We start from the raw sequence: 26509 nt of genomic DNA on the forward strand, positions 1-26509 counted from the left end.
ATTCCTACCTGGAGGCTCCAGGGGAGAGTCCATTCCTGCCTTTTCCAGTTTCTAGCGGTCACCCGCGTTCTTCGCCTCTCTGTTCTCTTCCTCTCCAAAATGTGCAACAGCAGCTTGGTTCCCTCTCCCATCACATCACTCTGACCTTTCTCCCTCTGATTTCTGCCAGCCTCTTCCACTTCTAAGGACCCTTGTGATTACATGCACCCACCTGGGTCATCCAGGATCATCTCCTTCTCTTAAAGTCAGGTGACTAGTCACCTTAATTTCATCTTCAACCTTAACTCCCCTTTGCCATGTAACCAAACATGTTCATAGGTTCAGGGATGAGGACATGCATCTCTTCAGTTAAGAGACATGGACCTCTTCATCCGCCTGCCACAGATGGGGAGACAGATGGAGATAGAGAAAGATGGAGGAAGAAAAAAGGGTATGAAAAGAGATACAGATCCTGAGTGAGAGGAGGGTTGTGGAGAGAGAGAAAAGAGACACCATCCCAGGTGTGCTAGAGGAGTCCTCAGAAGAATTTCGTCTGCTAGGCGGACCTTCCCAGGAAGTTGTTCCAGGAGAGCCTGCGGCTGTTCAGGGTTGGGCCAATTTTTAATTGTCAGGGAGGGAGGAAAAGAGGGCAGCTCTCAGTAGTTCAATCCTGCCAGCATTTCCTGAGCATCAGGGCTATTCGGGAGACTTCCCTGGTGGTCCAGTGGTTAAGACTCTGGGCTCCCACTGCAGGGGGTGCCGGTTCGATCCCTGGTCGGGGAACTAAGATCCCGCGTGCCACACAGTGTGGCCAAAAAAAAAAAAAAAAAAAGGCTATTCGGAGCCATATTCCTGGGATAGTACCTCCCAACCTGGGGCTCAGGGGGCGTATGCAAATGTAAGTCTCCTTGGTTGGGGGTTGGGGGAAGCTTTCACCAAATTCTTAAAGGGTCCTGGGACCAATAAAGTTATAAAATGAAGTGCTTAGAATGTACCTGGCTGCAGCCACTTTGGAAAACAGCTTGACAGTTCCTCAAAGTGCAGAGTTACCATAGGACCCAGAAATTCCATTCCTAGGTAATGTACCTGAGAGAACTGAAAACACGTCTCCACACAAACTGTACGTGAATGTTCACAGCAGCATTATTCATGATAGCCAAAAAGTGGAAACGACCCAAATGTCCATCATCAGGTGAATGGATAAACAAATGTGGTGTATAGCCATACAACGGAATAGTGTTCAGCCATAAAAAGGAATGAAGTACTGATACGTGTTCACTACATGGATGAACCTTGAAAACATCATGCTAAGTGAAAGAAGCCAGACACAAAAGACCGTATGTAGTATGAGTCCACTTAGAAGAGGTGTCCAGGATAGGCAAAGACAGAAAATAGCAGAAAGTAGACAGGTTGCCTGGCAGGTGGGTAGTGAATGTTAATGGATACAGTGTTTCTTTTGGAGGTGATGAAAATGTTCTAAAATATAGACTGTGGTGGTGGTTGTGCAACTCGGTAAATACCCTAAAGCCATTGAATTGTACAGATTAAATGGGTGAACTTTAAGGTATGTAAATTATCCCTCAAACTGTTCTTAAAAAGGAGGAGGAGGGGGCTTCCCTGGTGGCTCAGTGGTTGAGAGTCCGCCGGCCGATGCAGGGGACACGGGTTCGTGCCCCGGTTTGCGAAGATCCCACGTGCCGCGGAGCAGCTGGACCCGTGAGCCATGGCTGCTGAGCCTGCGCGTCCGGAGCCTGTGCTCCGCAGCGGGAGAGGCCACAACAGTGAGGGGCCCGCGTACCGCAAAAAAAAAAAAAAAAAAAAAGGAGGAGGAGGAGTGACTCTTGGCCCTTAAAGTATCAATACAAAGAATTTCACCTGATCATCACAACCCTGAAAGGTGGGCTTGCCCTTCCTCCCATCTTACAGGGGGCGTGTCTCAGAGGTGAGGGATACCAGCCCAAGGCAAGATGGCTGGTTAATGACAGAGCTTGGACTTGAACCCAGGTCTTCTTTATTGGTCCTTCTTTGTCCTGTGGGCCACTCTGGAGTGTGCATTAGGAGGTGACAAGGTAAGTGCAGCAGATAAGGAGACATCTTCTTAGTAGGTGCTGGAGAGGGGTTTTGACAGGAGGAAAACCAGATAGTGGGGCAAGACCAAGCACTGCAAATGCTCCCCTGAGCCACACTCTATCCTAAGCCCTTGCCTCACTTAATCCTCCCAGTCATGGGGAGAGGTTGTTTCTATCCCGTCCACCCCCATTTTATCAATGAAGCCGGCTCAGAGAGGTAAAGTTGCCTACAAAGCGCACAGCTTGTAAGTGATTTGAACCACGTCTTCCTGACCTCAGGGCCTGTGATCCTTTCCCTCTCCAGGCTGCAACTATTCAGGAGGCCACTCCAGGGAAGGGGTGAGAACCTGCATTGGAGGCTTCGGGACAGAGAGATGCAGGGCTGGGTGAGGAAGGCCCAGTGGGGAGGCTGCAGGCTCTCTTCCCACAAGGCAATCTCATTTAGGGGTAGCCCAGGCTCAGTCACCCCCCAGGACTGCGGGGCTGAGCTGGGAGAGGCAGTGTCGGATGAGTTGATTCTGAATGCCTGTGCAGGAGGTGGGGAGCCAGAGAGGATGCTGAACCTGCCAGGGAGAAGGCTGAGGATGGGGCTTTGTTCTGAAGAGATGAGGGGCACAGCCTAAGCTGGGCAAAGCCAAGGAGAAAGGGTGAGGGGAAGGGGACTCGGGGAGACTGGGTCAGGGGCCAGACTGGCTGGAGCTTCTGGGGGCAGAGGCCTGGATGCTTGTGTCCTTGTGTTCTGCCCCAACTAGATTCCCTACCCTTGCTTTTTCTCCTCATCCTTTCTCACAGACAACCCCCGCTCTCATCTTTCCAGAAACTTTGCTTTTGAGGGGGAGGCTGCAGTTTAGAGGAGGGAGGTCCTACAGAAATAGTTAGGTCTGAACGTCAGCACCTTCCTGAGTCCCAGGCTCCTCTGGTGGAAGGGCAGTCCCCCACTTTTCCATGTTTAGATGGTCAGCCCGGCGAGGGGAGGGGCCCAGGTTTCTTCCTTCTTATCAGGGTGGGGCAATGGAGGCTGGATCCCCACCTCCCCGGCCCAGAAGGCCCCACTCCATTGTCCCAACAAGAATAGAGAGGACAGCTTTGGAAAGTGACACTGTGAATGGTGAGGGGGCTGCTGGGGCCGTGACCAAACTAATGGGATGAGCTCCGTCACGCTGGGCCTGGCTCAGCGCCTGGGACGGCGACTCCTCTAGGAGAGTGGGGCTCTGCGCCCCTCCCCGGGACCTCCAGATCAGACCCCAGGCCTCCCCGTTCTGGCCCTGGACCCCCAGAGTTGGTCTTAGGGGAGCAGATGCCTCTCCCCACCCCCAGAACCTCATTCTTCAGTGTTTGAGAGGGAGTGAGGGGTGGGTCTAAGGCTGGGAGAAGATTCTAGAGGCTGGGAAAGGGGCGGGCTCGACCCCCCAGTTTTGCCTTCCTCTCACCGGCCCGCAGCCCTCCCCTGTCACCGCCCCAGTTGTCTCAGTGTCTGGGTCCTGGCCCTGAGAGGAGAGGGCAGTGGGGATGGGGGGGGAGGGGCTCAGGCCAGAGGCAGAGAGGGACCCGACTCCGGGAGAGACGGAGCAGGGACAGCAGCCTCCGGCCCGGCCCCCTCAGACCCCAGGCTCCCCGCAGCAGGGCCAGAGCCCCAACACTGTGCCCCCTGAGTGTGTGGGGCGGGAATGCCTGCAGCCTGGGGCCCCCAGGCTGAAGGCAGAAGGCCAGAGCTGCCTGGGGAGCAGCCGGGGCTGAGGGGGCCAGGCCTGTGGAGACACGGGGCCAGGGCTGCTGCTGCTCCGAGACTGGGGTGCGGGGGCGGGGCCTGAGGGCAGTGGGGGGCAGTGGGCGAAGGCCAGGTGGGAGAGGTGAACAGAAGGATAAGGGGGAAGACATGGGGGCGGGAGAGTTGGGGGGCAAAGTGGGGGAGCAAGGTGCGGGGCGCCGAGCTGATGAGGGCAGAGGCGCTGGAACCTTGTAGGCAAACAGGGAGGACAGGTATGTATGTACCTGTGGGCAAGAGCTGTGTAGAGGCAGAGACTGGGGGAGCAGACTTTGGCTACAGTCCTGGGGCTTCGCCAGGAAGGAAAGCGGGGGCTGTGCAGTCAGGAGGGGCTGTCGGGCAGAGGGTCTTGGAGAGGCAGGGGTCAAGAGGTCTCCCCGCAGGTGTCCCGAGGGTCCCGAGGCAGCCCAAGCCCTGGGCCTGTGGGCTCTGGCCCCTCCGAGGCTGCTGTCCGCCTCCGCCCTCCGCTGGGCAGGTCCCTGCTCAGCCTCGTAGGCTGAGTTACCATATCCATGCGTGTGCGTGTAGTCAGCGTCTAAGCACGTGGGTTCGCAGCTCTGCTCGTGCATTTCTGGGTCCGGGACATTGGTGTCTGTTGCGTATTTGCGACTTTGAGTCTGTAGGGACATCTCTGTGTGACCTGTGTCTGTATCCTCTGCGAGAGTGTCTGGGATGGAGACTGTGTCTGGGTTATGGGGTGGCCTGTGAGGTTAAGCTTTGCAGTCCAAGTGTGTGTCTGTGAGTATGTGAGTGTGCTCCTTCCCTCATTCAGCGGCTGGGGTCACAGCGGTGGGAGAGAAGAGCCAGGAGTCCTGGGAAGCTGACCCTGTGGGCAGACACGCAGATGGGCGGGCTGGGGAGAGAGGGGACGACCTCATTGTCCCCCGGGGAGCACAATGCCCATGCCTGGGCCCCTGGCCTCCCCATTGTGCCCGCGCCGCCCCCTCCCCGTTGCCAGGGCCCAGCTGAAAGAGGCCATCGATCACAGCGGCCCTGCTCCTCAGACTGCAAGGCCCTCCTCCCCCTCCTCCCTTGCTGCCCCCAGGTCCCCCCAAACTAAAGTCCTGCCTCCTCACCCCTCGCCCAGGCCGAGAGGGGCTCAAAACTGAGGGGAGGTGGTGGGCCCCAGGAGGCCGCCGCGTCCAGGCCTCGTTGGCTGTCCCCGCGGGTCGCGCTGCAGGCTCTGAGCTGGCCTTCTTGCGGGAGCTGGGGGACGTGGTGGCCACGCGGGAGCGCCCACTGGTGCTGCCGTGCCGGGTGGAGGGTGAGCTGCCCGTGTCCATTTCCTGGCAGCGGGATGGGCTGGTCCTGGCCAACGACAGCAGTGCCACCCTGATGCCCGACGGCTCCCTGCATCTGGCCACCCCGCCCTCCCACTGGAGCCTCCCCTCCCGCGCCCACGAGTACCACTGCGTGGCCCAGAACCGCTTTGGGCGCCTGGTGAGCCGGCGGGCCCGGGTGCAGCTGGCAAGTAAGTGACTGGGCTGCTCCTGTGTGGGCAGGGGAGACGAGAATGTGCAGGGGTACCCACAGACGGCACCCGCGGGGCACAGAATTGCCCAGGGTGGGCCTGGGCAATGCCTCCTTGGCCGTTAGACGCAGTGTGCACAGTGCCTAGGGCACCAGAAGAAAAAGTGAATATAATAATATATAATAATGCTGGATTATATTTGTCTTGATACCAGTGCAAATGTAAACCAGAATTTTAAATGTTGTAGAGGAAGGCAAAGTGCTTATGGCCCAAAGAAATCACAGACGTGAGACTGCAGGGGTGCAAGCGAGGCCGTCAGCAGGGAGTGGCCGCCGTGGGCACAGACGGGGAGCTGGGGCTCTGGGACAGAGTTGCTGGCGGCAGAGCTGGGAGCCAGCTCTCTATGCTCAGGTGGTCCCTGTGCCCTAGGTCTGTCACGCTTCCATCAACATCCAGAGTCCGTCGAGGTTGAGCTGGGTGGAGTCGCTTCCAGTGCCTGATCCGGGAGAGTGCTGGAGCCTTCCGTTTCCTGGGAGCACAACGGCACGACCTTGAGTACTGCCAGCCACCGGCGAGCAGCAGCAAGAAGCGGTGGGGTGGCAGGCTATGGGCCACTGCACAGCCGCGGACCCCTGACTCCTGCATCCTCAGGGTGACGCTGCTGCCTCGTGGCATCCTCCACATCACCAGCGTAAGCCGGGCTGACGTGGGCACCTACCGCTGCGTGGCACACAGTGTGGCCAATACCCGCCACAGCCAGGATGCCTGGCTGATCCTGAAGGGTAAGCAAGGACCAGGGGAATCAGAGTGGGCACTGGGCAGAGAGGAGGGTGTGGGAGCTGGCACCACCGGGAGTGGGTGTGGCCGATGTTGTATGTGGCACAAATAGTTTTGAGCGCCGACTACGTATGAGGACTGTGCTGGGTGTGGGAACATAGCAGTAAGCAGGCGGAACGGGCTCGGTCCATTGCTGGCTTCCCAGAGCTGGCAACTGAGTAGAGAGGGAAGTGCTATGGGAACCCAGGGCAGGGGCCTCTAACCCAGCCTTGGGTTGTGGGCAAGGGCTGCTCAGGGCCTCAAGAGAAAGCTATACCAAGCTGGCTGTTGAAGGGTGAGCGGAGAGAGGCAGTCCAAGGTCAGGAAGGTGAAGAGGGTGGCATTCCTGGCATTGCTTTGTGCAAAAGCACAAGGGTGAGAATAGCACAGTTCATGCAGACAGTTCCATGCTGCTGGACCACAGAATGGGCAGAATTCAGGGTAACAAAAAATTGATGTAGGAAAGGTAGGCGAGGCCCATCATGAAAAGGAGTTTGGACTTGATCCAGAGAGCAGTGGGAGCCCTTTATGGGTTGAGCGTGGGCTCCTGTGTCTCGGCTGGGAGTGAATGCCTGCGTGCGCTTGTGTTTGTAAGTGGTGGGCTTAGATGTGCATATGCGTGTGTGTGTGTGTGTGTGTGTGCACATTTGCATGTTTCCTCCTTGGGGTGAGGATGAAAATAGCTTTGTACCTGAGATGAAACACCCAGAACGACCCCAAATGCAGGCCATGTGGGGGTGGGAGAGTTTTGTGCCCAAAGTGAGGGTCACAGCAGAGCCCCTGAAGAGTTGGCACCTAACAGGAAACGGAGGTAAGACTGACGCCACAGCCTGAAGCTGAGAGGCCACCGGGGATGTGAAGGAAAGGTGTGCCTGAATCATCCACTAGGGGGCCCCATAGTATAGATAACAAGTGAACCTTGGGTAAGCATCAAGGCAGAATTTCACCAAAGGGTGCTTAGCTTTTAGACTGAAGACTGAAAGGGGAAGAGGGGGATCTGTTGTGTCTCTGCTCTGGAGCTGACTTAGAAACTGAAAGCAAAGGGTGGGGATCAGGGACTCCTCCCTGAGAGCAGAGGGAAGCCTGGGTGAAGTTCCTCTGGCTTCCCACTTCCTGTTCCCATCAACCATCCGGGGCAGGAGGGCAGGGCGGGATGCCAGGCTTCCATGATGATCAGTACTCCTGGCCAAATGCCGGGCTACGGGCAGGCACGGGTTCTCCATCCTGCTGCATGTAGAGGCGGGGAAATGAATGTCCAAGAGAGCTTCAGGCAGCTGAGAAGCAGCAGGTGCCTGCTGGGCGCAGAGATCAACCTGTAGCTGAGGGTTCGTGGGTTGCCTATATTTTAAATATCAGGAAAGGAGCTGAGGTCAGTGTAGACTCTTCCCCAGGGACAGGAGCTGGGTACCGAAGCCCCAGCCATTCACTCCTAAAACACTTCCCTGGGGCAGGCCTTACCCTGGGCAGGCGCCAGGGACACAGAATTTCCCAGGTTTTCGAGGAGCTCACAGCGGCAAGAGGGGTATGCTGTCAGCTGTCCAGTGCTTCCAAGATCCAGGTTTGTGTTCCGCCTCTGCCAGTCCCTCTGATGTTGAACAAGCTACCTAACCTCTCTGACACTTGCTTTTCTCATCTGTAAACTTGGAGAAATCACTGCCTTCACAGGCTTGTAGTGAGGATTAAAGGGGACAACGCATTTGGGGCTCACAGTATAATGCCTGGCACACGGAGAGGTTCAGCCAGGGATGTGTGAAGTGTCATCACATGGACCAGCTCTACATCACTGAACGGTCTGACCAGGTGGAACATGGTCTCCTTGGCCAAGGCCAGGACATTCCAAGACAGTCCACAGCCTGAACTAGAGCTTGTGGAAGGCAAACTGAGGAGTGCCTGGTACAAAGTGGACCCTCAGTGTATGATGGTGGGATGAATGGATGAACGGAGAATGGGTGAAATACTATTCTAGGCCTTGAGGCAGATTTGAAGATGTGGAAGACTTTATACCAGTCCTTGAGAAACTTTCATTTTAGAGACAAAATTTTGTATGAGTTTTTTTTTTTTAATCGTGCGGCTTGTGGGATCCTAGTTCCCCAACCAGGGATCAAATCCAGGCCCCCTGCAGTGGAAGCGCAGAGTCCCAACCACTGGACCACCAGGGAATTCCCGAGGAGTTTTCTTTTCTTTTTTTAAAAATATTTATTTATTTATTTATTTGGTTGCGCCAGTTCTCAGTTGCAGCAGGCAGGCTCATTTGCGGCTAGTGGGCTCCTTTAGTTGCGGCATGCGAACTCTTGGTTGCGGCATGCATATGGGATCTAGTTCCCTGACCAGGGATCGAACCCCGGCCTCCGGCATTGGGAGTGCAGAGTCTTAACCACAGCGCCACCAGGGAAGTCCCCAGAGGAGTTCTTAATAAGGGACATTTATGAAAAGGTTAAAGATATGTTGCAAAGTCTCATAAAATACAAAGTGGTAAAGCAAGAATGGGGGTGACTGGATAAAGGAAAACAAAGGCCTGTTTCCCCTGTTGTTCACAGCTATTTGTTCCCAGTGTGGGAATAGCGCCTGGCGTACGGCAGCCCCCCAGTGATGATTCGTGGGAGAGGGTGGCATAAAATGAAGACCCAAAGAGCAGTGTATTTCAAAAAACATTTGCATCCCTTCTGCGCAGTTGAGACACGCTGACTTCTCAGGGGGGCCTGGCTTTCTTTCTGAGGGAGGGGTCTCCTGTCAGTTTTGTGGGTGACTTAGGGAAGGGGACTAGGCCCCTGGGTATCCCCCCAGGGTACCCCCCTACCTGGCCAGTTCATGTACTGACACTGCTGCAGGCCCTCCAGGGGCACCCTGTAGCGGGGCATGCTTACACCTCTCCTCTTTCTGCCCCTCCATTTTAACTTGGGGCCTGCTTAGTACGCCAGAGCTGCTTAGCCCTGATACAGGCAGACCTCGGAAGTATTGCAGGTTCCGTGCCAGACCACAGCGAATATCACAATAAAGTGAGTCATATAAATTTTTTGGTTTCCCAGTTCATATAAAAATCATGTTTACACTATACTATATCCTATTAAATAGCACTATGTCTAAATAAACAATGTACATACCTCATTTAAAAAATAGTTTATTGCTGAAATTGCTAATCATCATCTGATAACGCAGCATTGCCACAAACTTTCAATTTGTAAAACAAACCAAAAAGAACGCAGTATCTGCGAGGCGCAATAAAATGAGGTACACCTGTACTTACTGCCATAGGACCTTGGGCAAGTGATTTTCTTTATCTGTAAACCAGGAGTAAAATAGCACCTGCTCTGGGGTCTGGTCACTTGAGGACTAGAAGGGTCCTCCGGGAGCAGAAGTTTGTCCTGGGTGCAGGGGGAGAGTGCTGCTGCCTGATCCCTCGATTTGCTATTTCCACCTCACAGTGGGATCCCCACGGCTCCTGCAGGAGCCCGAGATTCTGTCTGGACCTCAGAACCTGACGCTCACGGTACACCAAACGGCAGTGCTGGAATGCATCGCCACAGGCCACCCACGGCCACTGGTCTCCTGGAGCCGCCTGGGTGTGAAGCCACCCCGTCCCACCCCGCCTCCTGGAGCCCCCAGCACTTTGCGCTTTCGCAGCTCTGACCCCTCGTCTCTCTGTAGGTGGCCGCTCCATCGGCGTAGAGGGCATCCAAGTCCTGGGCACCGGGAACCTCATGATCTCCGATGTGTCGGTCCAGCACTTAGCCGTCTACGTCTGTGCAGCCAATCGGCCGGGAACCCGGGTCCGACGCACAGCACAGGGCGTCCTGCTCGTGCAGGGTGAGCCCCAAGGGCCAGCCAGGGAGGGTGCTGGGGGTGCCCCATCCCCCCATGGGAACCTGAATGGGGAGAGGGGCAGGGGCAGGAGGAAGGTGAGAGGCCGGGCCTCATGGCGCCCTCCACCTGCCATTGCCTGCCCAGCTCTGCCCAAGTTTGTCCAGTGGCCACAATCCTTGTCCAGGCCTCCAGGCAGCAGCACCATCTTCACCTGCATGGCCCAGGGCGTCCCCGAGCCCCGGCTGGCCTGGTTGAAGAATGGGAAGGGGCTGAGTCCCAGGGATAACATTTGGCTAACCCACAGCAACAGGTACCTGAGGTACCCCCGTCCCGCCCCCTCCACCCTGCCTGACTGCCGATGTATCCTCACCTGCCCCAGGCGTCCAGCCCCACCTCCTCACAACACTCTCTACCACCCACTCAAACCCCCTGCATCCACCCCCACCCACGGGAGGCTCTGCCCTGCCTGCTCCATACAAGCAATGTCCACACAAGGTGGTGTGTCCTTTTGCTTCTGGGCAGGTCTGTGGGTCTCACCACCCGACCAGGGCAGGGGACTTGGTGGGAAGGAGCCCCCAGTGGCTACGTCTGTTTTTCCCTTAGCACACTGATGCTGGCGGGGATCTCAGCAGGGGACGAGGCCATCTACCAATGCGTGGCAGAGAACAGCGAGGGCTCCAACCAGGCCAGTACCCGCCTGGCTGTGACAGGGGACCCAGAGCCACTCCCTGCCCCCAGGGGTCTGCAGGCAATGGCTCTCTCCACCTTTGCCATTCAAGTGTTCTGGGAACCACCGCCCTACAATGGGGACATCACTGGCTATGTGCTGCACCTCCGGCCAGTTGGAGGTGGGTGTGGGTGGGTAGACGGGAATCCCTGACCCCAGCCCACTTCTCCCCTGACTGGGGGTGTCCCTGGGCAAGTTTCTCTCACTCTTAGTGACCCCCAGACCTGTCTGGACACTGGCCGGGCCTCTGGACCTGTGGTCCTCTGGTACTTCCTTCTGCTCTTCAGTCCCTTTCTCATCCTGGCTCCGACTTCTGCAGCCCCCTTCCCTGCTCTCCTTGGAGACCCAGCTGAAGCTTTGTGCCCACTTTGTGGGGGTGGGGGATGTTTGTAGTGAGGGAGAGGGATGCTGGCTGCCAAGCTGCTCTGCTTCTCAGAGCCAGCTGGCCCGGAGCTCCAAGAGGCCGTGGGCAAAGGCACCTTTGAGCATGTCTTCTCCAGTCTGGAGCCTGACACGGTCTACTCTATCCACTTGCGGGCCTACTCAGCAGAGGGTGCCAGCCAGGACCCTGCCTCCATCCACGCTTCCACCATGGGCAGCAGTGAGGGACACCCTCTCCAGCCTTGTAGAGCCCCTGGCCTCAGACAGACAGGGCTGCCAAGCAGCTCATCTCATTTCTCTGCAGCCCCTGCTGCCCTTGGCTTCTCCACCAAAGTGCTCAACGCCACCTCTGTTCAGGCCTCCTGGGAGCTGCCATCCCAGCTGGGGCCCATCCAGGGCTTCAAACTCTTTCACTGCAAGCTGCCCGCTGCCCATTTTGAGGGGCCCCTGCTCCTGGCTAGCACTGTCAGTTCCTTCCTCTACACAGATCTGGGTGAGGCCCTGAACCTTCTTGTGGCCCCTCCTCAGTGTGGTCTTGCCCCAGGCACTGAGCTTCCTGGCCCAGCCAGGCCTGTTCCCTTCACAATCTCCTGCTTCTTGCAGAGCCAGCCGCCCTCTATGAGATCAAGCTTCAGGCATTCAGGGGCAACGGGGATGGTAACAGCAGTGCCCATGTTGTCTCTCTGCGTGAAGTGCCCCTAGCCACCCCTGGTGAGTGGGGTCCCGTAGGAGGGTAGCAGGCCCGGGGTCAGAGCAGGCTCTTCCTATAGGACCTACGGCTGTCAGTCTTCAGGGAAGAGGAGGGGCCTGAGCTTTGCCTCCATCCTGGTTCTCTGACAGATGGCACTGTGTCCAGAGTCCAAGGCTGGGTGCTCTTGCAGCCAGGATGAGAAGAGCTCGCTGCCTGGGGTTGTGGTGGGCATCCACGTGGGCCTGGCTGCCCTCATCGTTTGCCTCCTCCTGGGCTGGAGACATAGGTAAGGGCCAGGATGGCTATATGTGGAAAACTGCTAGGAAGACAGTCTGCACTATGGTGGCACAGGCCCAAAGAGCAAGAAAGGGCTTTTATCCCTGACTAATCTGTCTTACAAATAAGGACACTGAGGCAGAGAGGGAGGGCCAGTTCTTCTCACAGCTGTGTGGCATCAGAAGTGGGAGGAGGCCTGGTGGGCTGCAGGAAGTGGGGCAGAGAGCACTGGGGCTCCCGAGGCAGAGGGCAGGTGGCAGAAGTGGGCCAGAGCTAGATCCCTGCCATCCTGTGCATGAGGAAGGGGCCCAGCCTCTCCCCGTGGAGTATGGAACAGGATGAAAGGCTGGGACCGATGGATGCTAAGCCAGAGAGAAGCCCCAGACAGGTCAGGGTGCTGACCCTCCCTATCCGGGCAGCCTCTTCTGCAGACAGGGGTCCCAAGAGTGCTGGGCAGTGCCTCAGACTGCCTCTGACAGAGCTGGGGGCTGCAGAGGCCAGGCTCCGAGTGGAGGGAAGCCAGAGGAGAAGACTGAACTCATCACCCAGGTGAGGGGGATTCAGGTGAGGGGGATTGGGAAGGAGAAAGTAGTGTGCTTTGAGGCTCTGGGGCTGAAGCCTGATCACCGCCTTCCCTCTCAGGTGACCGTGGAGCAGCCGCCCTTAGCCTAGGGCCCTCCAAGTTGGCTCCCTCCCAGGTGCCACTAACTCTGGCCCCACCAAAGAATCTACATCACCTTTCCCTGCCACCCCGGAGTCAAGAAAGAACCAAAGGTCCCTAAGCCCCTCTCCGGGGAGGGTCAAGTCTGACCATAGGGCGAGAGAAGAGGTTGTGATTTCTGTTTCTCCCTTCTCAAGAAATGGGGAAATCTGTGTCTTCCCCCACACACCAAATAACCTCAAACTAAACCATGTCAGGTGGGAGTTCTCTCCAACCCATTAGTCCTCCCTCAAAACCCCATCGAATATATCCTCTTGATCCAAATATGAACTACCCAAAGATATATAGCTTTAAAGCACCACCCCCCCCCCCCACCAAGAAGGGGACTCAGGGCAAGGGGCTCTGTCAGCAACTCCATCTTCCAACCCGAACCCCCAGTCTGAAATCTGTTTGTCTCCTCATGCCTAAGCTGGCGTCTGACCAGGGACAGGCAACCTGCATTCCTGGTGGTCTAAATAGGCAGGTGGACAAAGGGGCTGCCAAGTTCCTTGCCCCCTTGTCCCAACATGAGAAGAGTTCTGAACATCTAAGCTCACACACGCTGCTTCTCTGAGCAACCAAATGCCCATCTCCCCCTTTCCAGAACCAAAGCATTGACCCCTTTTGGGAGGCATGCATGCCTCCTCATTTTTCTATTTTTGAAAGGAGATATTAGTTTGCGTTGAGGTTCTGGTGGCCTTGAATCCCTTGTAGAATGAGCACAGATGCTGTGGAGCACCCCACACATCTATTCCCCTCAATTCTAGGTGTCCAAAGACCACCTCTTCCCCACTCCTCCCTCTGACCTATGGCCCTCCTGGCCTCCTTGTCCCTCCTCGTCCAGCTCTACCACAAACCTAAAACCAAACCCCAGGCTCTCCCTCAATCTGCCTCCCTCCAAGGCTGTCCAGTATTGTGCCCAAAAGGGGGTAGGGTCTTGGAGGAAGGAAAACCCAGGTCTTAGGGGGACCCCAAACACTGTCTCCTCTGTGCTCTTGTAGGATGATGCTCATACCAGTGACAAGACCTCCAGCAAGGCTGGGTCCTGCCCCTCCCCAACTGCACAAGGGGCGTAAGCAGCTTTAACTAATAAATGTGGCAGGGGACCAAGAGGTTAAGAACAGCCCCAAACTTCAGGTCCCTGAGGAAGTAACATCCTCTCCTCTGGGTGGGCCTGGTCTAAGAGCTTTGTTGGAAATAAACCAAAACGGAAAAAATAAATTAGGATCTGGTTAATGTTCTGGATTGAAAGGAAAACCTGGGGAAGTGGGGGTGATGACATGGTAAGACAGAGCGGTTCCAGATCTTTCAGGGCATGTTGCACTGAGGCTGAGGATCTACATATTCTGCAGTTTGCTAAGGAAAGAACAGTGTGAGCTGTTTTAAGGTCCCCACCGGGAGAAACCAGCATGCTACAAAGGATTGTTACTGGAGTCTAGAGCAGTGTGATGAGAAGGGCCGAGGACAGCTAGGGTACACCTCTCCTTAGGACAGGATGGAGATCCAGCCTCTGGGTTAAATGCAGCCTCCTTACGGATACCTTTAGACCTTACGTCATCAGGTAATTTAAGTGGGGTCAGTGGCTTCCAGAACACTGGATCTATATAAAGGTGAGGGGAAGAAGAATACAGAAGGGCTTTAAATAATCAACACAATTGAAGAAAAGGGCACAAACTAAAGGTACCCCATTGACTGGAGGGGGTATAAGTCATAGCTAATCTCCAGATCGCCCCTAAAATTCTCCCACCAAACTGCCCCCCCCGCCCCCCATGACTAAAGCACAAGCCACAGGAAAGTTTAGAAACCATTCCTTTCTTTATTAAACATAGCTTGCAAGTGATAAATATTACAAAGTTTTTTTTCTTTTAATCCTTTCTCCAAAAATTAGCTTATTATTTGAATCTGTCACTGCTGAAATGCTCAGCAGCATCTGAAACAGATGGGAGTGTATTTGCCTTTTTGAAAACCAGTTTCTATTGGTCTTAGTTTTTTCATTTTAATTCCCAAACACAATGCAGAAAATTAGAGTTTGTTTTTTGTTTTTTGTTTTTTTTTTAAAAAAAGGAAACTTAAAGAGTTGTGCAAAAGGGTCTTGTTCCCCTCCCACCCACCCCATTCAGAGAAGACCATTCCCCATCCCACCTCCCTGCTCCCCACCCCACCACCAATCTATCCTTCCACCTTCACCAGGGCTTCACCCACCATCCTATACCCTCTCCAGGCTTTACCAGCCAAGACCTAGAGTGTGGGAGTACTCAGCCCAGGCTGTGGGGAAATTGGGCCCCTGAAGGAGACAGCTATTCAGACAGCTGCCTTTAGGGGGTTCAGATGAGATCTGAGGGAAGGAGACAAGATGTAGACTATATCTGACCTCTCCTACCAAGAAGTGAGTAAAGTTCTGCATCCTGTAGCTCACAAAGGGTGTGAGTGACCACCAACCTGGGGTATTCAATGGTCAACCAGCCTTGAGGGCAGCTGCTTGTGAGGTGGGGCTTGGGGCCTGGTCCCTGCCCTTGGATGACTAGAGACATGAGGGCAAAGATGTCACAGGTTTAACTGATGTCCTAAACATCACTCTGCTGCCTTTCCTAAACCAAAAGGAACAGTAGGGGCCTGGCAGCTCTCCAAGGGTACTGGTCACACATTTACCCACTTCAACACTAGTCACTTTGGTTTCCTCCATGGGTTTTCAGCCCAACACTTTCCTCACCTCAAGTTGTTTTGTAGGTGGGGAAGGAAGCATTTTAAACTTGGTGGCCAGATGATCTCCCCCTGTCTGCCATCACTTCACAAATAAGAAAACTGAGACCCAGAAAATTAACTCTACCAAAGGTCACATAGCAAGTTAGTAGGAAAGCTTGGGACTAAACCCCAGGTCTCCAGACTGTGCCACCACCCACCTCCCTTTGTGTTGTGGTTCTCTTTACTCTCCACAGTCCGGACTAAGAGCCTTAGCTTTTGCAGTAACCCAACCTCACCCCAATTTACAAAGATGGATATGGCTCTCCCTAGGGGAGACTTTCTTAGGATGACTTGTTAAAATCATTTCTATCATCCCATGACAATCCACCCTCAAAGGCCCATGAAACTAGCTTCTTTTTTGGGGTTGGAGGAAATCCCTTGCATAAGAAAGCTTGACACTGAATTTTGTTATATAGGTATATTGTATATATGCTGATGCAATCAGAGGAAAAAAAACAGTGCAAATACAATTACAATTCATAATAATACTTGGTTTCAATGCCCCCGGGAACTGCCCCATTCCTCGGCTACCTCCCAACCCCCAGCACTTCCCCACAGTATCAACCTAATGCTGGGGGGTAGGGAGGGTGGGCAGGTTAGGGTAGGGAGTGGGCTCTGCCAAGGCAGTGCTGGTGACCCGGAGGGACTACTCCAGGGTGGGGAGGCAAGGCACAAATTAGGGGTGGGTGGTGGGGGAGGTGGCATCTCTAAGGAGGGATGGGGTTGGGGCAGCTGCCAGTCTCAGTGTGCTGGGCCCGGCCCACTCCCCTACCCACCCTCCACAGCCCTGCCTCCCTACCCCCGCCCCTTCCCCAGAAACCCTTTTGCACGGATCATACACAAACGGGCACATTACAAAATGACATAACACAGTTTCACAATATCCATGGCTAGGGCTTTTTTTTCTCTTTTTCAGTTTTTTTTTTTTTCTACACAATGTACAATTCCTTTTAAATGGATCAAGAAATAGCTTATATACACGAATGAGTCCTTGTTATAACATCTCGGCAGCAAATATCATAAGCTAATGAAGGTCTTGTTGGAGGGGAAGGGAGCCTAGGACTGGGGTGTGGGGTGTGGAGAGAAGGTTATGCCTTCTGGAGAAGTGGGGAGAAAAGGGAGTGGTTGGGGAAAAGGAACAAAAGTAAAATATCAAGAAGCATCTTTACAAAGCAGTTCTATAGCTAATTCCTTTTAAAGGGGAAAGGAAAGGTAACCAAAGCAGGAAAACATTTATCTCTGTGTCTTAAAAAAAAAATTGTCTACCATACATACATCCAAAAAATGTGGAAAAAGTACTTATTCCAGGGATGAAAGAAGTCCAGATGCTGTGGTCAAATGACAAAAAAAAAGAAAAAAAAAAGAAAAACCAATAAGGACCTCTGTCCCTCAGTTTTACCCAAGCCTTACTGCTTATCCACCCGTATCAGGCTTCTAGAGAGTAAGCCACTGTCCATAAACTACTACTACTTTTAAAGCCTCTGGGGATGGAGGAAGCCAGGCAAAACTGGTGGGATCCTCACTCTAGTATCACCCTGAGCTTCAATGCTCCAGGGGTAAAATAACTCTGAACAGAGGGTCTTTCCTCCTATCTTTAGGGCATGAGGTTTAGTGTCTATGGGGCCCAAGGCCTGGGGATGGACAGCAACAATAGACTTGGAGGGACACAAGGCAATCAGTGGTGAAAAAGTAGAGAAATGAGGAAAACAGAAGGATGAGGGAGAGGGAGGAAAGGGAGGAGGTGGAAGGCTAATACTTTACCATGATTAGGGGAACCTCACCCCTGTCACTAATCCCTGGGAAGGGTATGAAAATGGGGAGAAGAGAGGGTAAGAAATCAAACCTCAGCGATTGAGCAAAGGGTCACGGAGCTATACTAGTCAACAAGCAGCCTCTGTGTAACTGACCCTGAGGGGATAAAAACAGGGAAGACTCCATCCTCTCCCCTATCGCCTCAGCACCTTGGCAGGCACTCGACTACAGGCTTTCCTTCCCCATCATCCCCCATTCTCGACACATATTACTTCCAAGCCCCATTCAAAGGTGGCCTGGCTCCCAGGGAAGGGACTCAGCTCAGGGCAGGGACACCCCCCAGCCAGACGGTATTGCACATTCTCTGTTCCTTACTTTTAATCTCAATTGACAAACTTGGGTACCTCGTACCTCTGAGCACCTCTGAGCTGGGGGAGGGGAGACATAACAGAAATGGCACTTCATCATGGGGGCTGGGGGGGGAAGAAGCTAGACAGACATGCCACAAGGCAAGATGACTTGCAGGGAAAATATTTTTTAAAAAGCTTCCAATTTTGTGGAAGAGGGAAAAGCAAAACCAAACGATTTATCCAGTGCTTTCAAAGCACAGAGGGCAAAGGAGAGATGTAAGAATATATCTTTATATATATATATATAATTTTAAAATAATCCCAGACCCAGTTCCACTAACCCCCCTCCCTCTCCCACCACTTACAGTCAGGGGTTCCACATTCCCCAGAAAAATACTCGAAACGACCCCATCACTACCTGTTACTAGCGTCTAGCTTCCAGATCATTTCACCACTGGGGGAGCCCAGACACAGGCTGCATCTCTGCTCCTTTATTAAGTGCTCAATGAATTTGGGGGAAGGGAGGAAAGAAAAAAAAGCCAGGAAGGCCCGTAGGGCCAGTATAATCACCCACAGTGGCTCTGGAGTATGGGGAGTAGAGGCCAGTGTGGGGGGAACTGAGCCTGATTCCAGCTCCTTCTCCCATCCCCTCCCCAAACTTTATGGGGAGGATGTGCAGTTTGTGTGTGTGTTAATTTTAAAAGTGCCTTCTTACTTTAAAAAATTATTTAATTTTAAAAATAAAAGTGGGGGACCTTCCCCAGGTTGCTTTCAAGGGTAAAATGTTAAACTCCTCTCTTCATACCTCTTTGCTGAGAGTATCCCTTCCTTGAACTCTGGCAGCTTCTACGGCTGGAGAGGCAGGTGGGCATACACTATGAGGAGAGCAGAAACCTCTACCTTTAAGGGGCTTCCCTTACCTCAAAAACAGCCTGGTCCCCTCCCCCTTCCCCCACAGTATGGGCAAATGGGATGCTAATCTCCCCAATCCCCAGAACAGCAACATTGCACAATTCAATTCATTCTCTACATTAGTAGCACTTAAGAAAAAAATAAAAACAAACAAAAAAGCAAAATTTATAGAATCTGGGGAGAAAAAAGACAACATCTACTTGTATAGCACAAGTCCAGGATTGGTTTTGACATGAATTGTCTGGCTTTGAGCGGTTGGCTCTGCAGTTAGTGCAGCAGGGTCAGGGCAGCGCTCCAATCTGTTAGGTGCCCTCACCCTCATCTCCTGGCGCTCAGAAGGTAAAGAGACAAATGGGAAAGTCGCAACTGTTGGGAGGGAAACCCCTCTTTCTTTCTTCCTCTATTTCCTCCCTTTGACATTTCACTCACTCATGTCCATCCAATGTCCAGGACACACAGCAAAGTCAGGCTAGGAATAGCCACTCCTCTATATTACAGATGGGGCTGTGGTTACCAAGGGCAGATTAGGATTTAAAAAAAGAAAAGAAAAGAAAAGAAAAGAGACAGGGATGGGGGAGAATTTTACAAAGAAAGTAAGATGAAATAATTTGGGGCTAGTTGGCCTGGAATAGACTCCTGTGTCTCCACTGGGGTCAGGAGACCAATCTCATTCCCCCAGCATCCAGAAGGCCAGGACCTGGTCTCAGTCCTCCTTGGCTCAACATTATGCTCATTGTCACGCCCCTTTCTCCCCCTTCTTTATGGGTCAATTCTAGGGTGGTTAAGTTTTAAAGCTTCTCCTTCCAGGCTCTTTCCCCTCATTCTTAGAGCCCAACTTCAATACTCAACACTGCCTCCAGAACTGTGCAGCTCAGAGACACCCCAGAGCGGGTGTGCTATTCCTCCTTGTTTGATGCCACCACCTCCCCCTGACCCTGGGGTTAAGTGCATTAAAAACTTCTGCCCCTAACACTCCCAGTCATGTCCTACTTGGCAGTTGGGGACCCTACTGCAATGCTCCTATCACTTAACTGAATATCATTTGTGTTTACCAAAAAAAAAAAAAAGACGAAAGAGAAAAAAAAAAATATTGGGGGGAAAATAGAAAGGTTTAACCGTCCACTGAACAAAGGGACGACACACAACATCATTAAAAATGATAATAATAATTAAAGCATAAAAACAAACTTTAGAAACACACGTCAGAGGGCTTGGATTTCTCCCCAGGACCTCATTCTGACCTCTATCAGAGGCAAAGATCCACCTCACTGTTATAGAAAACTGAAGAGAGAAAGTGGCAGAAGAACAGATCGCAGCAGTGTGAAATAAAGAGGAGGTGGTGGGGCAGGGCGTGTGTTTTCTTGTTGATTTCTACTGTTTGTCTTCTGTTTTTCTGTTTTGTTTTCCGTGTATGGTAGGCACCAGTACAGGCACTGCATGCGACGGAAGTTGGGGGCAATGGGAGAGGAGAGGAGTAAAGGATACAAGGTTGGGGCAGTACAAGTGGAACAGGCGTTATTTCTGTCCACTGATGGACTGCGATATAGACCGGGGAGGGATCATGTCTAAAAGGTATTCCCGCTGTCGGTCTGCCAGACTGGGGGCTTTGTGTCCTCCAATACCAGTGTTCAAGTATGCAATGTTGACACCTAGACCCAGGAGACAAAAGTGGAGCGCAGGTATTAAAAGAGGAAATGACACCTTCTTCCACACTACCCTGGGGCTGCAGTGGTGGAGGTGCAGAGGAAACAGAAGTTGTCTACATCTTTGCAGACTCAGTTAAGCTTTATTTCAGTAGCAACTACCCACCCTGCTCCCAAGCTTTAGGAGAGATCTTCCCAAAACTTCAATCCTACCAGGAATAATAAACAGTCCTGATGGTACAGAAGAGTCAAAGAAAACAGTGGTGAAAGGAAAATAATCAAGACAAAGAGGGAATTACTGAACCTGCTTTGGTTTTGGGCCTGCTGACTGTAAAGAAGCATCCCTGGGTCATTCAAACTGGATCAGGACAGTTAACCCTGCTATTCTGGCCAAAAGAGATCAATAACCACATGCCCACTAAGAGGGCACACTAGACAGGACTGTGTCATTTTCACCACTAAAACCCTAGTGTACTGTGCCTAGCATGTAATATGGATTTAGCAAACCTTTGCCAAATAACAAGAGTGAAGGGAGTAGGGCCTAAAGAAAGAGCAGAAAACAAAAGAAAGAACAATTCACCTAAAGGGGCTGCTAAAGAATTGCATACTAATTAGTCAATCCCTGAGAAAAGTTCTCAGATCAACCCTTCTTACCTGGCATACCAAGGAGGCCACCTGGCACAGACAGCTGGGGTGCCTGTGCAAAGTTGGAAAGCATGGAACGGGCAGACGTGGGTATACCACGCTGGAGACTGCTTTGGGGCTGTGGAGCCTGCAATGAGGAGGAGACAAGCGATCATAACTTTACCATGATGGAAGGTGTAAGGGGGAGGTAAGGATATGGGAGTACAGAAGAGCAGTATGATTTTCGGCAGAAGAAAGGACAAATTGAGATAAATGGCTGACAAAACCTCAAGAGAAATCCTCACCTGTCGAAGCGTATGATGTCTCATTATGGTCTCTTGTTTACTGACACTGGACACAGCTGGAGCCGTAGTGGGGGAGAGTGCTGCCTGCTGCTGTAATCGCTGTTCAATTTCCTGTTGGGAGTCATCAGGTCAAGTTGGGCAGGACAGCACCCAATTTCCTAACCAGAAAACCTAGAGGTCTTCTTATCTCTAATGTTGCCAGCTAGTTGGAGGGATATGGAAAAGGCAAAAGAGTTTGGTGGGGTAGGTGAACTAAGATCTCTGGGTACAAGTAACCTACACACTTCAATGATTAGGAATCCCTCTCTCCAAGAAAGCTGGCTCTCAGAAGTTGGCTGGAGAGATCTGGGTGTTGGCGATGAGCTGCCTAATGTAATTAATTAAGGTTGATGAGTTACTAAGTTTTATTTTTCGACTCTTGTCTACCCATTTTCCAGGAGACCCATGATGCTACCCAGACGGGTCTGATGGGTGGTGGGGTGTAAAAGAATCTGAGCTTCCCAACACATCTTCCCCACTCCAAGATATTCTCATTCTATTAATACTATATGAGAGTTCACACACTCTAGCAACCACTAATCTTCATTGGGCTACTTTATAATCTACCCTTTCCTTTGTCATTTCTTTGTCAAATATGGACTGCAGATAATTACTTCTCTCAAAGAGATTTCTAGTACAAATATAAATCCCTCTCACCAAAATCCATTTGTTTAAGGAAATGAAATCAAGAATAGAGGAATTATTTAGTACTACCAGGGAAAGCCAAGAGTCTCAAGCCTTTTGTCCCTTTCCCTTAAGCTCAGCCATATGTCATTATGCTCTAACCCAATCAGAAACAGCCAAATGGAAATGGGAAAGGCAGAATGGTAAGAAGAAAAAAAAGGGAACCCAGACCTCTAGGTTCTAGGAACTTAGATTCAGAAACCTAGATCACCTGGACTGTGGGGATCAGAGAGACAACTCCTCTAAACTAGAAAAAACTGTCTTTTGGAAAAACCAAACCTGGGCAGGTGGCTGGTGAGAAGTAGTCAGAATTCTTACCTGTTCCTGCTGTAGGGCTTTAACAAAAGCATTTTTCAGTCGGTTGGTGTGTTCTGCCTTTAGAGCCTTCTTCTGGTTGGAGGTCATACATTGCTCACATAGAATCTTACCATTCTTTTCTTGCTTCCAGTGAGGGGTGAAATCTGTGCGGCACTGGGCACAAACAAAGGGTTCAACCCGCAGGAGTGAGGCACAGCTTTTCCCTAGATGCCAACAAAAAGAATAATCAGTGGTTTCACATTTCCTCTGTATCTCCTCTGTTTCTTTTCATCAGATGATCTTTTTCCAGGAGTTTACTCTGCCGAATTAAGAAGGAGCCTCTATAATTTATAAAATACTTTTATTTCATTTGATTGCAACATCACTTCAGGGAATTAGACAGTACCATCCCCATTTACAAATAGGAAACTAAGTCTAAGAAACATAGCTCCAAAAGACAAAACTGGGACAAGAACCCAAGTTTTCTGATTTCCTGTTACACCACACTGAGAAGAAAATGTGTGTCAATTCAGTCAAAGGGCTCCACCTAATTCCGCCAGTACTTTTGCTTCTTAGCATCTCTTTACCTCAGTCTACACTTACTCTATCATATACATTCATAATTTTTACCTATCAGTGTCTGAATTATTCACTTTGTGATCTATTTATAGCCAATACTGAGCCCTTTAGGCACTTTCCTCAGGTGTTCCCCTAAGTCCTTATGTTTAGAAATTCAGGCTTAATAACTTTTGTCAGAATAGACTGTGTGATGTTATTAATACTTTATAGTTCAGTGTTGGCTTACAGCTTTTATGTGGTCCTAGTTATCTTTATCAGTCTATTTTCTCAACTAAAAGCACTCAAACAGCAGGGACTGAATATAATAATGCAAGCACAATGCCACATAAACACTAACATTAAAAATAAGTGTTCTAGTCTTCAAATTATGCATGCATCACGCTAGACACATTTAAAAGAGCTAACGATATACTGCAAAAAACAGACAAGATATACAAAATACACAGCAAAAATATTAAGTCTAAGATACACAGACACACAAAAAGCTTTTTGATACGCTGCTCCTAAACAGTTTCCGAATCAGAGACAGGAGGTGGTTTGGCAATAGTAAAGAGAGATTATTTAATATTACACAGTACCGTGCGATACTCTGCCCATATCAATCAGGTTTGACAACTTCTTGTTTAGATTAAAAAGACTGACCAACAAATAGCCTTACCTTGGCTGTCGATGACACTCTGTACGACTTCTTCCAAGCCTACCATGTAGATGAACTCACTATTGGCTGCACTAGGCAGGAAATGAAGCAAGGGAGCAGGTGGTTTAGGGGGTGGAATCTCCAGGAGTGTCTTTTCCAGCTGTTTGCGAAGAGCCAATTTGGCTGCAGCCTGTGAGTTGGCAGCATCAGTCATGGCGCTGGGGCTAGGAAGTGGTGAGGACACCCTGTTCACGGTCCCTGGCTGAATATGGGAGGCAAGGTTCATATAGATGGCAGAGGATGTTGTACGCTGACAGGGAACAGAAGAACTTGACTGCTGAAACAGATTGAGTATAGGGGTCAGTGATGGTATGTGGGAGAAAGAACCAATTCTTACTTTCGTGGCAGAGAACACTATCTGATCCTAGTCTGAACTACTTAGCTTCCCTCAAGCTCAGAAAAAGACATGAGGTGTCCAACTTCACTGATAAAGGACTCTGGCATGTAAGAAAGGAGAATGATAGTGGCTACGAACTAAAACTGCTGAGAGAGAGACTTCTCTGGTGGCACAGTGGTTAAGACTCCGCGCTCCCAATGCAGGGGGAACCGGTTCGATCCCTGGTCAGGGAACTAGACGCCACATGCATGCAGCAACTAAGGAGCCCGCCTGCTGCAACTAAGACCCAGTGCAACCAAATAAATAAATAAAAATAAAACTGCTAAGAGAAAAATAAAGATTTGGGATGCTTTGTCATACATCCTTTATGCTTCTTATTCCTTAGATCCCTCTATCTCTTTCTTCTAGGCAGATTTTAGCTTACTGCTGCTCTGCTGCATATAACATTTCTTCTCTACTACTAAATAATTCCTCAGTGTTTCCACTTTGGGGACCACTGTCAACCCACCAAAATTACCTTTGTTGTCCTAGAGTTTCTCAGTGTCCCAAAACTTAAAATCTATGGTTGTTTCAACAGGGAAAGCAAATAAAAGATTTCTCTGTTTCCCCATGAGGGCTCCCTCTTACCGGTTGGTAATTGATGGCGGGATTCATATTGGGTGTTGTGGTGCGTACAAGGCCAGGCTTAGGTGGGCCCCGCTGACCCTGTAGCTGGGCTGGGTTTGGCGCAATCACACGTTGAGACATTAACATGTGTGGGAGGGTGGTATTGGTCGCTGAACGGATAACACTGTGACCCTGAAGGGGAAGAAGAGGAAAAGATATAGTCATAGCGGTAAAACGCTTCACAAAATGCCAAAGAGAAAACACTGCCTGTAATACATAGCTAAGTAGAAACACAGAAACATAGTCAGACTTGGTAATTTTGTGTAAGGATCTATGGGGATAAATCTACCATCACTATAAAACCTGATTAGTGGTTAGGAATTCCCTAGCTTCTTTGGTATAAACTATTTAACCCTCTATGGAAAAGGGCTAAGCTGGAAACCTCTGGAGAAGAAAGACTACGGTGGGAAGATTAGTTATTCATCCTTCTACTGCAGACTAAATCATGCCATTAAGGACCAAAAGGACCATCTATGGTAATAACACCTCTATCAAGGCCAGGTTCTTCTATGATCTTACAAAAGCCCCAATACAGAGACAGGATAACAGGGCCCCCTGAAACTAAGATCACACTATGGGTCACATACCTGCAATGTCCTCAAATTCTGTTCAACCCCTTGTGCCCCAGGCCGGGATGGAAGTTTGGAGAGGCCTTGCTGTCCCACATGGGCAGGAGATGGCTGAACAATAGATGCTGCATTCTGTACAACTGGAGTCTGGGAGAGAGAAGAGAAAATGAGACAGTGGAAAAGGCTAATAATCGGAGGCAGAAATTTGGTACACTTCTAGACTTTCAAAACTCCTTGTCAGTCTGAAGCTCCTGTTGACCAGGAGGGAAAATAAGAAAAACAGAATCACTGTTTTCTTGATTAAGGCCCAAGATTAAAAAAAAAATCACTATTCCTAGAGACTAAAAACCATGGAACCAGAGAAGAATGAGCCACCCAGCTGAATCTACCTGGGGCAGCCCATTCTCAAACCAGTTTTTCTTTGCTTTCTGCTAGTCCCTTATTTCTCGGGCACAGTACCTTCTGGACGACATTCTCTTTCTGTAGCTGACTCTGTCTCAGTTTCTTTAACAGCACCAGTCGGGCTTCTTCCAATCTCAGCTCATCTCTCAGCTGCTTGATGAGCTGCTGCCGTTCCTCAATGCCTTTCCCCTGAGGAAACATGGAGACTATCAGCTATGGTAGCAGTTACTCAGAGTCCTTTCCTGCAAGATGATCTCTTCTTTTAGGTCCCAAACCTCCACCTTCCACAAGAAGCACAAGGGGCAATGGAATTGTTATCTTTGCGTCCCTAGCACACAGTCTGGCACAGTGCCTGGTATTCAGTAGGTACTCAAAAACTGCTTACAGAGTGAAAGAAGAGACCACATATAAATGCTAATTAACCAGATTCCTGGCAAAATAGAAGAACAGCCAAAGGGAGATATTGCTTTCCTTTAAAATAATGTTTCTCAATCTTTTAAAGCCATGTTTCCTCTAGAAATACATGAAAACTTAGGAATTCCTCCATATTCCGAGACCCAGGATAGAGTATAGAATGTATCCTTCTAGCTAAGAGTTTACTTCACATGACTTGAATTATGAAGTTTTCATTTTCCAAAGAAATTATATTGAATATGCATTTTCAAACTCTCTTCTCCACTTGATTCTAATAGTTCCCTCTAAAAGGGCACACCCTTGAGGCTGAGAATCACATATGAAGAGTTTCATCAATGGGTAGTTTTTAGATCCAAAAAGTAAACACTAAAAAACCAGACATGGGCGTCTCAAGGAATTAAAGAGAATAGTAGAAGCAAGAAATGGAGAAAGGAATCTTTCTTTTCTTTACCTTAAACATCTCTAGGTTGGCTGCTTTGAGTCTTTCTTCCATTCGGGAGCTGGAACGGGGACTGGAAGCCTCATTATCAGACAAAACAATGATGTCTGGGGAGGGAGTAAGCCTTCCTCGGTCTGGCTCACTAGACAAGAGAAGAAAAATTAAGGTACTTCCAACAGTGAAAGTTCATAGAAAAGTTCAGAAAACTTTTCTACACTGACCAAAGAAATCCAAGGAAACTTAAGTCTGTCCTGATTCACCCAGGGAAAGAGAGAGACATCCAAATCAAAGGATAAAATAGACACCAAGATGTAAGTGACGACAAAACCTCAGCAAAAGTATTTTTCCCATCTAAATTCCTTACAGAAGATGCAGACAGAAA

At 50.7% G+C, this 26509-nt stretch overlaps 1 protein-coding gene across 6 annotated transcripts in view; it reads right to left on the minus strand.

Annotated features, from left to right (window-relative positions):
* Nucleotides 1-15821: 15821 nt before the first annotated feature.
* The window catches only part of GATAD2B (GATA zinc finger domain containing 2B), an 82539-nt gene continuing 71851 nt past the window's right edge, over nucleotides 15822-26509 (minus strand). For 5 of the 6 annotated variants that reach the window (XM_067727882.1, XM_067727880.1, XM_067727879.1 and 2 more), the window contains 9 exons: nucleotides 26140-26269; nucleotides 25332-25463; nucleotides 24891-25019; nucleotides 24265-24435; nucleotides 23262-23577; nucleotides 22046-22248; nucleotides 21005-21115; nucleotides 20730-20847; nucleotides 15822-20081 (listed from right to left, as the gene is read on the minus strand). In XM_067727882.1, coding sequence (XP_067583983.1) covers nucleotides 19948-20081; nucleotides 20730-20847; nucleotides 21005-21115; nucleotides 22046-22248; nucleotides 23262-23577; nucleotides 24265-24435; nucleotides 24891-25019; nucleotides 25332-25463; nucleotides 26140-26269 — 1444 coding nt within the window. In that variant the 3' untranslated portion in view covers nucleotides 15822-19947. The remainder of the gene's footprint in view (nucleotides 20082-20729; nucleotides 20848-21004; nucleotides 21116-22045; nucleotides 22249-23261; nucleotides 23578-24264; nucleotides 24436-24890; nucleotides 25020-25331; nucleotides 25464-26139; nucleotides 26270-26509) is intronic. The other variant, XM_067727878.1, reaches the window with a different exon arrangement.

The sequence above is a fragment of the Pseudorca crassidens genome, chromosome 2 (assembly GCF_039906515.1).
Source record: "Pseudorca crassidens isolate mPseCra1 chromosome 2, mPseCra1.hap1, whole genome shotgun sequence".
In the NCBI taxonomy this organism is placed as follows: domain Eukaryota; kingdom Metazoa; phylum Chordata; class Mammalia; order Artiodactyla; family Delphinidae; genus Pseudorca; species Pseudorca crassidens.